The 14578-nt window shown below is 36.2% G+C and overlaps 2 protein-coding genes across 2 annotated transcripts; one reads left to right on the top strand and one right to left on the bottom strand.

The window, feature by feature from the left end:
* The first annotated feature begins 10 nt into the window (after positions 1-10).
* LOC127990524 (U4/U6.U5 tri-snRNP-associated protein 2) lies at positions 11-7979 on the top strand. The gene is made up of 13 exons (XM_052591503.1): positions 11-187; positions 782-863; positions 936-1030; positions 1119-1255; positions 1352-1504; positions 2686-2911; positions 3051-3125; positions 3225-3292; positions 4291-4479; positions 6269-6411; positions 6492-6627; positions 6715-6801; positions 7707-7979. Exons 1-13 carry the CDS (start codon positions 136-138, stop codon positions 7758-7760), a joined length of 1497 nt encoding a protein of 498 aa, XP_052447463.1. The 5' UTR covers positions 11-135; the 3' UTR covers positions 7761-7979.
* Positions 7980-8603: 624 nt separating this feature from the next.
* Positions 8604-14273, bottom strand: LOC127990540 (prosaposin). Its single transcript, XM_052591504.1, has 10 exons — positions 14130-14273; positions 13842-13885; positions 12915-12989; positions 12455-12571; positions 12127-12264; positions 11326-11406; positions 11011-11194; positions 9828-9961; positions 9330-9407; positions 8604-9232 (listed from the first exon to the last, which is right to left on the bottom strand). The coding sequence occupies exons 1-10, from the start codon at positions 14182-14184 to the stop codon at positions 9203-9205; spliced, it is 936 nt and encodes a 311-aa protein (XP_052447464.1). The 5' UTR covers positions 14185-14273; the 3' UTR covers positions 8604-9202.
* Positions 14274-14578: the final 305 nt, after the last annotated feature.

The following is a 14578-nucleotide window of genomic DNA, read 5'->3' on the forward strand; positions in this document are numbered from 1 at the left end:
CGTGGCCATCTAATTTTAGAGCGGAAGTGGAGGCGGGAGTTTTGTGTTACTCGCATTCGGCGACGTTTGTAGCCTGGTGCGAAGTGTTCATTCAGCAGTGAATTCGCTTGAAATCAACTTGTTTTTAGACGTAAAATGATCGCAGGCGTGAAACGGGAGAGAGACATTGATGAAGACGAAGAGGAAGGTATGTTTGGAGCGCTTATAGTGATAGTTTAGCAGTAACGTTAAATCTGCAGGCCCATGTTTTCAACGCAGTCGCTAAAACACATTAACGTTACTGTTATTATTGTTATCTAGCAGATACTTTGATCTAAAGCAGCTTAGAAATGAGTTTTAAACACGATAGTGATCTGAAGGAGATCGTGAGTAACGATAATTGCTCGGAAAGATATTATGGTATATCTGTTTAATATATTTATGCATAGTATTGTGAGTTTAAGGGGACTAGTTTTCTGAAAAACAGCAACATTTTGTAGTTCTGTCCAAAACACGTCTGAAATCTCGCTTCTTAGTATCCAAGAACGGAGATTATGCTTTTTTTTTTTTATAGAGGCATTACCTCTGCAAATAGAAAATACATTAAAACCGTGTTATAGTATCAGGAAAGGGACTTTACACATTCATAAAGAAGAAATGATGAATAAAACTTTTTGAATGTGTTGTAATAAGTTGTGAATCTACTGTAAACAGTAATTAGAGCTGATCATGTATGGATTGGAGAATGCTATTACTGTAGAATTGGATGTATAGAATTGATAATCTTCTGTGGTGTTTTCAGAGGTGCGTGTGAAAGTTGGTCGCTCTCATGGTGTTGAAGACCGAAGGAGCCGCCACTGTCCATATCTGGACACAATCAACAGGTAAACGAAGGACTGTGAGCGTCTTCATCACTGTGTCTTCTGCTGTAACCCGTCCTCTTCTCTCTTCTGCAGGAGTGTCCTGGATTTCGACTTCGAGAAGCTTTGTTCGATCTCGCTCTCACATATTAACGTCTACGCCTGTCTGATCTGCGGGAAATACTTCCAAGGTGAGTGTGACGGGTAACCTTGTTTTTATGATTGGTTTGTTATTATATTGACTAAAATCTAAATGTGTTTTATTTGTGTCTCTGTCAGGTCGAGGTCAGAAGTCTCACGCGTACATCCACAGCGTTCAGTTCGCACACCACGTGTTCCTCAATCTCCACACGTTAAAGTTTTACTGCCTGCCGGACAATTACGAGATCATCGACTCCTCATTAGAGGACATTACGGTGAGTGCAGTTCACATCTGACGTGGGTTCCCATCAGTGTATTACTGCTCTATTACACTTTAAAGCGCAGTGACATCTCTGGTTTCTTTATTCCAGTATGTGCTGAAACCCACGTTCACCAAACAGCATATCGCTGGTCTGGATAAGCACGGAAAGCTGTACAGAGCCTACGATGGCACGACATATCTGCCAGGAATTGTGGGTCTGAATAATATAAAGGCCAATGACTATGCTAATGTGGTTTTGCAGGTAAGATAAGCAGCCAGTTATTAATGTTATTTTGGTGTTAAAAGGCTTGCTTCTCTCACAGCTTAAATGTGCAGAGGAGCTTTTGACTGAGACATCTGTGGGTCAATGTTTATGGTGTCTTTGTTACAGTGTAATTATACATTTAAGTAGTTCGTAATATTAATTAGCCACATGTGCATACTAGGGATGAACCGATATAAAAAATTTGGCCGATACCGATAACCAATATTTTACTTTTATTTGAAATCTGATAACCGATATGTTGGCCGATAAATCTATATCCAAATTTGTATATACTTTTCTAGAGCCTGATTATAAAAAAAACGCTTCAACATAAGCAGCCTAGTTTGAACAGTTTACATTTTACTCTCCCATTACCAAATTTAATCATAAAAAGTCTTACAACTAAATAAAAAATGCATAAATAATGCAAGCAAGTCATCTCAAGTCAAGTGTTTCTGAAGGAAATAATGCATTATTTATCGCTTGTAAGATATCGGCCACATTTTCTTATTGGGCCGATACCGATAATCATATTTAGCCTTTATCTGCTGATACCGATATGGTGACCGATATATCATGCATCCCTAGTGTGTACTATATAGTTAGGATGAGGGTTAGTTGCATGTAATTATGCATAATTTATTGTTGTTACTATAGCATGTAAGATGTGAAAAGGACAATGGGAAATAAAGTGATAATTTTATTTTTATTTAATATTTTCTAAAACACTCATGCTAGAAATTTGTTTTGGAGACAGTCATTTATATTTTTGGATTAAAATAAGCTTTAATGTTACATGCTCCTTGATTTATTCTAATTTTTAACCGTTTTTATGTGCTCTTTGTTTCTGTTCAATGAAAAAAGTATTTAAGCCTATATATATATATATATGTGTGTGTGTGTGTGTCTGTCTGTGTTTGAATTGCTTATGAAATTTCCATCAATTTGGATCACACAGTTTTAACAAACTTATAACCTTAATGTGATGCATTTTTTCACTCATACATAAAATAAAAGGGTAAGATTTCTGCATTCAGAAAAGTCATGGCATCTGGAAATCTGACCTGTTGCATTCAAGCATTACTGACAAACATACATCACATAAATACAAGTGGATAAATCTTTAAATTAGGAATAAACATGTCACCACATGTTCTTTCTTTCTCTCTCTCTCTCAGGCTTTGTCAAACGTGCCGCCTCTGCGGAACTACTTCCTGGAGGAGGAGAACTACGGCAGGATCCGCCGGCCGCCGGGTGACATCATGTTTCTGTTGGTGCAGCGCTTCGGGGAGCTCATGCGCAAGCTCTGGAACCCGCGTAACTTCAAAGCACACGTGTCGCCGCATGAAATGTTGCAGGCCGTGGTGTTGTGCAGCAAAAAGACCTTTCAGATCACTAAACAAGGTAGAACACCAAGTCATATATTAGTGCACTGAATACTGTCAAATAGTTCTTCCTGAGTATCTGTTGCATGTGTAGTTCAAACGCCAATCAAACAGCATCCTCTGTTATTCTAATTTAACCTGCTGCTCTTTCTCTCTAGGGGACGCTGTTGACTTTCTGTCCTGGTTTCTGAATGCATTGCATGGTGCTCTTGGTGGGACAAAGAAGAAATCATGTGAGTTTGTGTTTTGATGTAGATTTGATAAGAAGCGAGTGTTCCTCCTCCTCAGGTGCAGGGGGAAATCCACTCAGCTGATGTGTTTCTCTTTTATAGCCATCCTCACCAAGGTGTTTCAGGGGTCCATGCGAATCTTCTCAAAGAAGCTTCCCCATCCAGATTTGGTAGGTGTCTGCGGAACAGTTCCTTACATCAGTAATGTCCTAATTCGTTCATCATTTAAAGGGATAGTTAGGGCCCTATGATTTTTCTGATGCAGAAAACGTGGACGGAATCACACAATTCTGTCATAACAATGGAATTTACAGTTTTTAAACAATTTCTAAATTTTTGAATGAATTAATCAAAATTTGGTCATTGCACTTGCATCAAATCAAGATGTGAACTAATATCTGTAAATATTAAGTCTATTTAAATATGAATCCTGCATGTTCTGCGTGTCTGTGTTAATGAATGGCACAGAAGAACAGCTTCGTTTATTATACACACTGAAGCATGCGTCATGCTCACGGTGATCATCACATACACAGAACTATAAAGGTGTTAACGGGAATCCCTTCAAAATAAAAGTCCGGTTTAACTTAAAGACAAGCATTGCCAGAAATGTGTTACTATTGTTGAGCAGAATGCCCACAACTACTACCAAAAAATAAACAAACATTTTTTTTTAAGGTTTAATCACACAACATTTCTTCCATGTTTTATTTTTATCAGTAAATCCCCTTTGTTTACCAAAAATTATGTTTCAATAATTAAAAGAAAAGAAAAGAAAATAGAAATAAATTGTTTAATTAAAATGGAAAACAATTATTTTAAATTGTAATACTATTTCATAATAGTTTTTTGTGTGTTTTTTTTCCCTGTATTTTTTATCAAATAAATGCAGGCTTGACATTCATAAGAGACTTCTTTCAAAAGCATTTAAAACAGTAATGTGTCCAATCTTTTTAAAACATAAATATAAGTAAAAATATACAAAATGTAAAATGAAATGTTGTTTTAAATAAAAAGGTTAGGAATTGTTTCAAGTGCTTTTTATTAGGGTTGGGGGCCTCCATCATGCATTTAGTCTTGGCCGTGTCCAAGGAAAGAAAGAGATCAGTATTTGCAATGTCAGATTGATTTGTCGGGTCTCGTGAGCTTGCGTGCCTGTGTCTCACAGCCTGCAGAAGAGAAAGAAGCCCTCCTCCTGAAGGACGAGTATCAGGAGGAGATGTCCGAGTCCACCTTCCTGTACCTGACCCTGGATCTGCCCACCGCACCCCTCTACAAAGATGAGAAGGAGCAGCTCATCATTCCCCAGGTCCCTCTCTTCAACATCCTGGCCAAGTTCAACGGAAACAACGAGAAGGTGCCCATCCACTTTCACTCTCATTTGTTTGCTGTTGTTTATACTCTGCATCATCCACTAGCCTTAGCATGGTGTGTTGCATCTGCTAACGTTAGATTTCACTGTGGTGTTATTGTTAACTAAAAAACTGAACCTGTTCAGTGGAATGAGCAGAAATATGACTGAAAGACAAGAAAAATACATATAACGTAATGATAATATAGGTTTAAACTAAACTTGAATGTAAAATAAGTGCAAATTCAAAATATTAATCAATACTACAATATTATGGAACTGGAATAGCTGTTTGGCTTTATGACAAAATGTGTTTGTTTATTTGTTTATTTTCCCCTTTTTTGCATTCAGCCACTTCTATAGCTGTAGCAGGAGTATGACGTATATTTTGGAACCATTAGTATGATTAAATTTTTACTGACTTATGTTGTTGCGAGTAAAATACAGCGTCAGCTTTGGAATAGAATTCCTCCAGGAGTCAACACATTGTGAATTGTGACATTGGAGCACAAAACCAGTCAGAAATTGAGATTTATACATCTTCTAAAAGCTGAATAAATAATCTTTCCATTGATGATCGGACAATATTTGACTGAGATACAACTATTTGAAAATCTGGAATCTGAGGGTGAAAAAAAAAAATCTAAATATTGAGAAAATCACGTTTAAAATTGTGCAAATGAATTCGTAGCAATGCAAATTACTACCATATTTTTCGGACTATAAGTCGCACCTGAGTATAAGTCGCATCAGTCCAAAAATACGTCATGATGAGGAAAAAAACATATAAGTCGCACTGGACTAAGTCACATTTATTTAGAACCAAGAACCAAGAGAAAACATTACCGTCTCCAGCCACGAGATGGCGCTCTATGATTTCAGTGTAGACTACAGCAGCACTGAGCAGCATAGAGCGCCCTCTCGCAGCTGTAGACGGTAATGTTTTCTCTTGGTTCATGTCAAATTAATTTTGATAAATAAGTCGCACCTGACTATAAGTTGTTACACATATACCTCAGAGATTTCAGACTGCTTTTGTGCTGCAAGTACACAATTGTTTATGTGAAGTAGGGCTGTCACTTTTGTGAAAAAATCATTTTCGATTTTTAAGATAAGTGTTCATTGAATCGATTGTAAAATCAATTTTCCATGTCTAAAAAAATCTACATTGACCTAACATTGAAATCATTCGCACCTGACGCTCTATTCACGTTTGGTGTGAACGCAGCATAAGAGGTCGCTTTCGACGTCACTGGGTCTTATAGCGCTGGTATTTTCTGTCTAGCTTTCGCAAACGCAGACTGCACTTTCGGAATTCTTTATTTTCTTTTTCTGCTTGGTTGTGAGTTTTGTTACATCGATATTTTTTAATTGTTTACTTAATTTAAAATTAATAGTGTACATATTTGGTTAAAATCGATTTTAGATTTTCATTTTCGAAACTTTTTTTGGGTTGGTCCGATCGATTGTGCAATCGATTTTCGAACTAAAAGTGACAGCCCTAATGTGAAGTGACATTCAGTGAAGTGAAGAACTGAATGTCACTTCACATTAGGGCTGTCACTTTTAGTTCGAAAATCGATTGCACAATCGATCGGACCAACCCAAAAAAAAAAGGGCAAAATGTCTGATATTGAAATGTCTGATATTGAATGTGAAGACAAAAGGGCAAAATGTCTGATATTGAACATACTCATTAAAGTATTTTCATATAAAATGTCATATTATTTTTAGCTGTTTAAAAAAATATATATTATCAATATCTTATAAATGATTTCCTTTGCCTTTGTCCCAGGAGTACAAGACGTACAAGGAGAACTTCCTGAAAAGGTTCCAGCTCACCAAACTTCCTCCGTACCTCATCTTCTGCATCAAGCGCTTCACCAAGAACAACTTCTTTGTGGAGAAGAACCCGACTATTGTCAACTTCCCCATCACGTGTGTGACCGGTGCTCAGGGTACGGGGGGTCCGCTCTCTCAGACCTGTATTTTGAAATGTTGTTGTTGTGTTAACACAGGAACGTTGATTTGCGCGAGTACCTGACGGAAGAGGCGCAGGTCACAGAGAAGGTCACCACCTACGACCTGGTGGCCAATGTAGTCCACGACGGGAAGCCCACTGAAGGATCCTACAGGATTCATGTCCTGCATCACGTGAGTGTGTCGCCGGCGCCTGAATCCGTTCAGAGCTCTGTTGTTGGGATGGTGTGTGTGATCCGGGTGCTTTGTGATGTGTGACAGGGCACAGGGAAGTGGTACGAGCTTCAAGACCTGCAGGTGATCGACATCCTCCCACAGATGATCACGCTCTCAGAGGCTTACATACAGGTTTGCTGCTCATACACTAACAATAGTTGATGGGCTAGGCTCAGTTAAGGTGGATAATACATGAAAACTCATTCACACCGATTTGGTTTGCTTTCGATGTTTTGGTCACGCAGCAGCAATATGATTACATACAGAGTCATTCAGAAGACTGGAAGATTAGCTTCCATATTAAACATCAGACAAACGTTTTTGTGATTCTCAGCACTTGTGGATTATCATGCATCTGCTGAAATGTTATAATTGAAGTACTCTTGTAGACATAATTTTATTAAATCGTAGTGCATCACGTAAGATGATGCTGTAAACATTGTCTTCCAAAAGATTGTTCATTTATAAATCACAGGGTTTTACAGTTAATGAAGGTAAATGTAAGACTCTAGAACTTAAGACCAATTAAGAATAAATTGGAATAAAAGGAATTAAATAAACAATGTTGTAGTTTTTAATTTATATATATTTAGTTTAATGATGTAGTAAAACAAAACATACACTGAAAAAAAATATATACATATATTTATTATTATTATTATTATTATTATATATATATATTTTGTCAGTTTATGTTTTACTACATCATTAAACTAAATGACACTAAAAAAAGTTGCCTAATAAAATATAAATAAAAAATGTGTCTTTAAAAAAAAAAATATTTCAAGAAATGTTTGATGTTTTAAATGTTGATTTCAGGATGTTTTGATTTCTAGATTGGAAAATGACAAAAATAAAAAGTAGGATTAAAAAAATAAAAAAATTGGCAGTGCATGCAACATTTAATGTCATCACTTCATGAATTGAAGACTCTCTGTTCTTTAATTTGTGGAAAGGCAAATAAAGACGTTTTGACCTGCAGAAACCCTCCTGAATCTTCATCACCAGCTTATTTCACCTCATGCTTTTCTTTGCAGATTTGGAAGAGACAAGATAAAGACGATGTCGCAGAGCAGCATACCGGGGCGTAGGAGACCCCGAAACACATCAGTGGAGAGATGTAAAGGAAGGCTTTAAGAGAGGAGATATTAAACTAAAACCCTGATGTGTTTTATTTCATGCAGCTGCTGAAGAATCTGTAACACCGGTGATCTTTTGTAATTATTTCAGTTTGAGTGTGACTGTTCATTTGCCTTTGAAGTGTAGTATGTTTGTAGTATGAGACCTTTTATTAAAGATATCAAGACTAATATACAGTGTCTTTCATCCTTCAGCTCTGAACACGTATAGTGAATAAAAAGCCAGATCGAAGCCTCCAAAATGAAAATACAAGATACATTTTTTGATGTCTGTTGTGTAATTTAAATGCAATGAAAATGGCAAAGAAATATGTGTGGGTTTTTCATGGTGAAATTAATAATAGGACTTAAAGATGACTTTTTTTATTCTACCTTATTTCTTTGAGAGATGCTAAATGTTTTTTTTAGTGATATAAGTTTTATTGATAGGGATGATGATTCACTAATATACTTATAGAGCAGTTGCATATCATTGCTCTTTTGTCGGTTTTGACTGTCCTCATTTATTGCTTTGGATAAAAATGTCTGCTAAATGACTAAATGTAATAGAATATGTAAATGTAAATAACAAAACTAAATAGAAATCTTAAAACAAGCCCCAAATCAAATAAGTAACACAAATAAAATACATCTCTTCATATAAACAAAAAAAGGGTTTTCTCTGTGCTCTTTTCTTTTTTTCAAAGCAACCACTGCATTTTAATCATGATCCAAACAAAGATGCTGCATAAATGCTACATTAATATTTTTTAATTTAAATAATTTCACTGGTTTCCGCAGTAAACAAAGCAGCGCTGCACTTATGAACTTTAATGTGCATTTTACAGAGGCAAGATGAAAATAAAAAAATAGCATTAAACATTTCTAAAGCCAGTAAGTTCCTGTCAGACATGCTTTCATCTAAACTCCTGCCCCTAAATGAACAGCAAATTGTTTAGCATCTCAACCGGTTTGAATCGATTTACAGCCGGCTCACGGTTAATTGTTAAATCATTAATAAGTGAAGATAATTGTAAAAGGCTTTGACAAAAAAAAAAGTCACTGTCAAGAGAGTTTAATAAAAATAAAAATCGTAAAAAAATCACAAGTGCTTTTCTACCAATGAACTGCTTACAATGCCTTAAAATGTTAATCTGTTTAATAGTTTATTTCTGCATCATCCCAACACAAAAATGAGGAAGCAGTGATTTTATATAATGCACACAGTGTTAGGATTTCCTATGTTATTAATTGTAGTAGGTTTGTATTAAATGTTTACCCAGTGTGGCACATTAAGCTCATTTGAGACAGACTGAACAGTGATTGTCTCAAAGTCCTCTCGGAAAGCGCAGAGAAGAAGCTTGATCAAGGAAAGTAAGGTTGTTGGTTTTTGGATCTAGTTTGTTTGATCACTTTCACTTGGGTCCCTGGCAAAGGAAATCTTCCTGTTAAAACACAGAGTTTCTCACGTCAGACTCTCTAGAAACACACAAACTGTTCGACAGCCCAGAAGTGAAGTTAATTCTAGAGAGTAGTTATTACCTCGCATGCAGTGATGGGAGGATGTTTCCCATCGCTCTTCAGGATCCTGTGGCCATGGAGCATCACGAACACTTCGCACTGGAACAGAAAAAGGAGAAACACTTCAAAGAGTCCGACTACTGCTTTTTTAGTAATACATGTGTCACTTTTAAAGATCACCGCAGGTGTATTCTGCACATCTTTGAATTCACTGCTCAATTCGATTTTTAAAAGAATATGCTCTCATTTCATGTGTCTTTAAAACTAAGTACAATGAGAAAAATGTATGTATGCAATAAGTGCATTATACATTTTTATGTTTGCACACAGTAGTTAAAGTTACATTACTTATATTAATTACATTGTTGACCCTTAACCCTAACTATACCACCAAACCTGTCCCTAACCTCAACAGGCATCAAAGTGTTTTACAATGCAATATTAACATTAGTACATTCTACCGAACAAATTTACTTATAGAAGTTAGTTAACGACAACTTATATAGAGTGGGCCATTACTTGAGGAATAGCATTAGGGTGCAGGTGACACATCTTCTGGAGCAGGTCAGAGGTCTGGATCTCAGTTGCATTGTGACCCAAATGAAACTGGGAGAGGATCGCCAGTGTCTTACAGGAATCACAGTCGTTTTGCACTGAAGACACACAAAATACATATTATTCATGATCACATTATTCATGCTCTGGCCTGAAAAAAAACAAACTTTCCACAACATTAGAATATAGTTTGAATTCAATGTTTTGAAGAAGCCCAGATGATGCAGTGTTTGTCATCAGCACAGTGTGCATGCATGTGTTATGTTTTAGGGTTAATGGAAATAAACACAGAATGTAAGGAATAGTTTTTTAGTGATTTATTTACAAAGCAAATCTTGGTTGACCAAAGTGCTGGACAAAATTGCGTATGTCCATCACACAAATTAAAACAGACAATCACCAGATTTTAAAAGCAGGAGTACGGATAGATTTTACACTCAGGCACTGTAGTCGCTGTTCTGATACAGTAGATAATTAGATAAGGGCAGTTTGTTCCACATCTTGGGGCCTGGATACCCAAATAGATGACTAGAAAATGCCTGAATAGATAATGTACTGGTAGCAAATTATCTGTACAAATTATTATTATTATTAGTAGTATTATTATTATTTTTTACATTGCATGTGTTACTGATTTATCTACTTGTTGAACGTTTGTTTTCAAGTACACAAAAAAGTCCTCTTTTGTAAATATCCAACTTTATTTTTTAAATTGTTTATTTATTAAAATTTTTTTGTTGTTGCAATAAGCCTGTGGTCAGTATGGATACCCGTTTCTACCACTGAATAAAAAAATTGAGGCTATATTTATGTTTATTTCTGAGAAAAAAAACAATTTAAATTGAGAGTTCATGTGAGATGTAAATTCGCAATTGCGCAATAAAAAGTCCAATTACTTTTTTTTCTTTCTTTCTTTTTTTAATTCAATGGCTGAAACGGCTTCGATAGGCTATTATCCTGATGTCATGAGAAAACACAACTATTTTATGAGGTGGAGATTTGCATTCATTTGCATGATGTGATTCACATGAAAACAAGCAATTTTTAGAGGAAAAAGAGATCATGAAGCTCCACCTCGAAACCTTACTGTCAGTAGAGTGTAGGCATGATTGTGAGATATGAGTTGATGCTCGTTCCCGTTGCTCACCTGACAGTGGCGTCTGTGGGAAGATACACAGGCCCAGCGCAGTGCAGATGGCATGAGGAGGGAGGGAGGACAACAGCAGGTCAATCAGCTGCTTTCCATACGTCTCTACAAAGTTGTCACACTTGTCCTTGTATTGTGAGGGCAAATAGTCACAGATTTTCTCCAGAAGATTCACTATAGCCGCCTACAAGTCGGGCAAGCAAAATGAACAATAACCCAGGAGCAGTTTATAGTCAGGCATTTTGCTGATCAATGACATTATGAAAATTTTGCTTCTTAAAATGTGAACTAGATTTCCGACAGAAGAGACCTTACTTCAGTTCTCTCTTTTGGCAGCATGCTCTCTATTGTCTTTATGAAGAACATACAGAAGGTACAGAGGGGATTGACTTGAACCTAAGAAAAACAGTACAATTTGAGTCATGTTAAATATGCATGAATTAAACCACCGCAGAAGGGCATTGTCAGGCACGACACACGACAGGGGGCACTTTTTTTAATTGAGATCTAAATGCATTTTATTATTCCAACAGCTCACCCTTACAGACTGATATTCTGGAGAATGAGAGCTTTCATTAGATATGGGACTCGGTTATGTTTTGGTGAGTTTGTGTGATATAAATATGAAACTGAATATGATTTCTATGTTTTTTCATAATTCAGACAACATACATGTAACAAATGCAAAAGTGACTGGGTTTATACAAACCTGAGATTCTAGGCTTTTAAAAGATACCATATATGCCTAGTTTTGTGCTTCACAACTTTTTAACAATAATTATGATGATGCAATATTGAATACAGATGTGGGTCCGATTGAGGGCGCAGGGTTCAATTATCTTGGATTAAGATTTTGGTTGCATCGTCAGCCCTAATAAATGTGATCAAGAAGTCGATTGGAAGTCTTTAGTCCCCAAGTGTTTAAGCAACCCAAGGAATGAGACACTCATTGATGGTGGATAGAGGAGAAAAAATGGTTGCTAGATTTATATTATTTCTTTTTCATGCTTACCTAAAATCAGAGTTTTGACTCAAAACCTTTGATATGTTTTGTTTTTGTTGTTGCAAAGTGATGTTTAATCCAAATCTAAACCCATTAATCTGTCTAACACATACCTCATGACTAGTTCCTCTTGAGGGCTTTGAATAGAGCGAGCCCTGCTCATTCAGGCCAACAGTGAGCTGAGACGGGGCTTTTCTCTCGGACTGACCGCCACACAGTCCCAGCACTGAGCATATGTCATCATTTTGATTCTGCAATGAGGGAAAAAACAAGTGTTTTTCACTGTATGTATTCTATGCAAGAACATATATTACTCATGTTAAGAAATGTTAAGTATTTAGACTTCTCCACTGTAGTCAGTTATATTCTGCCTAATACGTGAATCCCCTGAAATTGTTCTGAATCACTCACTGTCATGATGTTAAACCGAGAAGTACTCACTGCAAATGCACTGAAATGTCTGATAACCAAATGTACGTATGTCTTTGCTCCATTCATACACAAAGGGATGGCGGGGTGTTCATGACAAAACTTGTCCAGAGATTTCTCAATAAGATGCTGTGAAGAGGGAACAATTCAAGATCAATGTATGAACAACTCTGAATCATTCTCATAAAACATGTAGTTTAGCTGAAGTTTCTAATCAAAGCAACTTGTTGTAGCTGCCATTAAAAAGTGAAACTAGCTTTCTTGTTTGAAAATCTTGTTTCGCTTCTCTAAAACAGAAAACAAATATGCCATGAGATTGTATTGCAATGGAGGATTTTACTTGGGTTGGCATATAAAAAAATAGAGCAAATGTGCAATTCAAACTGAAATGGACTGAAATTATTTACCAAGAGGGCTCAAATAACTTTCAATAGAATTGACATGTTAGTAAATATCACAAACACAGTTTCACCTGTGAGTCTTGACTGGAGAGGATCTCTGTCAGCAGCTGGACAGTCTTTTTGCAGTCGGTGCACATGTTGTCCATCTAAAGGAGGAGGACAGTGGAATACCATGTTGACCTACAGTTGTCAAAGTTACATTTATATGCAAGATTTGATGCAATATGAATAAAACCTGACTAGATATTCAAGCAAATTTCAATATTTGTGCATTTCAATGCTTAGGCGGCATGACAATGTGAAACTGTTTCTAACATAAAACCACAAACTCTCACAACCTCTTTTTTAGGGTTGTATGGGTAAAAGAGAAACCCCTCTTTAGAGAACGAAGGAAGTGTGAAAATTTACATATTCTCAGATCTGCTTTTAAGGTTCATATGTTGATGTGATCTATTATTTTACATCTTTAGATATATATAGTGGTTAAGTTGGTGTAGTAAATAAGACCTTTGATAAATCTTAAAAAAAGAAGTTTAGTTGACTTCCACACACCCTAGTCTAGTTCCTCTCTAAATGTTCAATTTCCCTTTTTTTCCATAGGGGAGAAAACAAAGAGTAATCTCTTCAAGTGACTTGGTTTCTCACGAAGTAGTTGAAAGAGAAAACTAGTTATTAAAAGAAGAAGAAAAAGGAGAAATTACCCAGAGTCTCCTGCAGAAACAATAGCAAATGCAATGCGTGCTTGTGTTGTTAAAAGCATGTATGTTTCTATGAAGTAAACTATTAAATATAAATGCACTTAGACCCGGTGTATGCTGCCATGCCAGTTTATAAAATAAATCAAAATGTAGGCAATGTAATGGGATAGTAGTGGTACTCTCATTTTATGAACAATGTACACTTATTTGCTACTGATCCACACAGAATATATATATATATTTTTAATCTGAATTTTACTGTACATGCAAGTAGTAGTTTTTCAATCATCGGTCACTCACCGTTTGCACTTCTGTGAGCTGAAGGTCTACAGTTCTTGCCCATCCTATAGAGGAGCCAGAACATGTGAAGTATTTCTATGTAAATAATATGGAAACTTATGAAATACTTGACTTATATCCCTTGAAAATAGCAGAGAATCGACTGCCTTTGGGAAACCTTGCAGTCTTTAGCTTTGAAGACTAATTTAACTCCGAACTTCTTTTTTTGGTAATATTTTGCATTTAAATTATTTATTGCATGTGCATATGTCATAGCCAGCTTTATTTAATATTTAAACTCTCTCTTACCTGAAGTCAGGGTAGAAGTGAAGAGAAAAAAAGTGATGAAGGCAAACTGCATCATGTTTTAATCAGTGCACCACGGTGAATGTACCACAAACCTGAAGTCTCTGCGTTCAGCTCATAAAGTGGCCGAATGTTTTATAGTATTTGATGAGGAAGTAGTGACAGTAGTGGGGAAGTAGGTTTCCTGATTCATCTGAAGTAGGCTACATGTATATCTATCTGTATAGGAGTCTCACATAGTGTTAAAAACTTAGCATTCATTCTATTGTTATATAAGTCAGTCATAAGTTATGGGCTTTTTAGTATTATTTAACTTGAATGGGGGATTGGAATGGGGGATTGGCTTTGGTCACTGGCTATATTAAGTTTAAGGAAATTGCACTTTAGTTTATTCCAAAAGACATTTTGATGAGTATCAAGACATGAAAGGATATTGAACAACAATAATGAAT

Source organism: Carassius gibelio, chromosome A5 (genome assembly GCF_023724105.1).
Source record: "Carassius gibelio isolate Cgi1373 ecotype wild population from Czech Republic chromosome A5, carGib1.2-hapl.c, whole genome shotgun sequence".
Classification (NCBI taxonomy): domain Eukaryota; kingdom Metazoa; phylum Chordata; class Actinopteri; order Cypriniformes; family Cyprinidae; genus Carassius; species Carassius gibelio.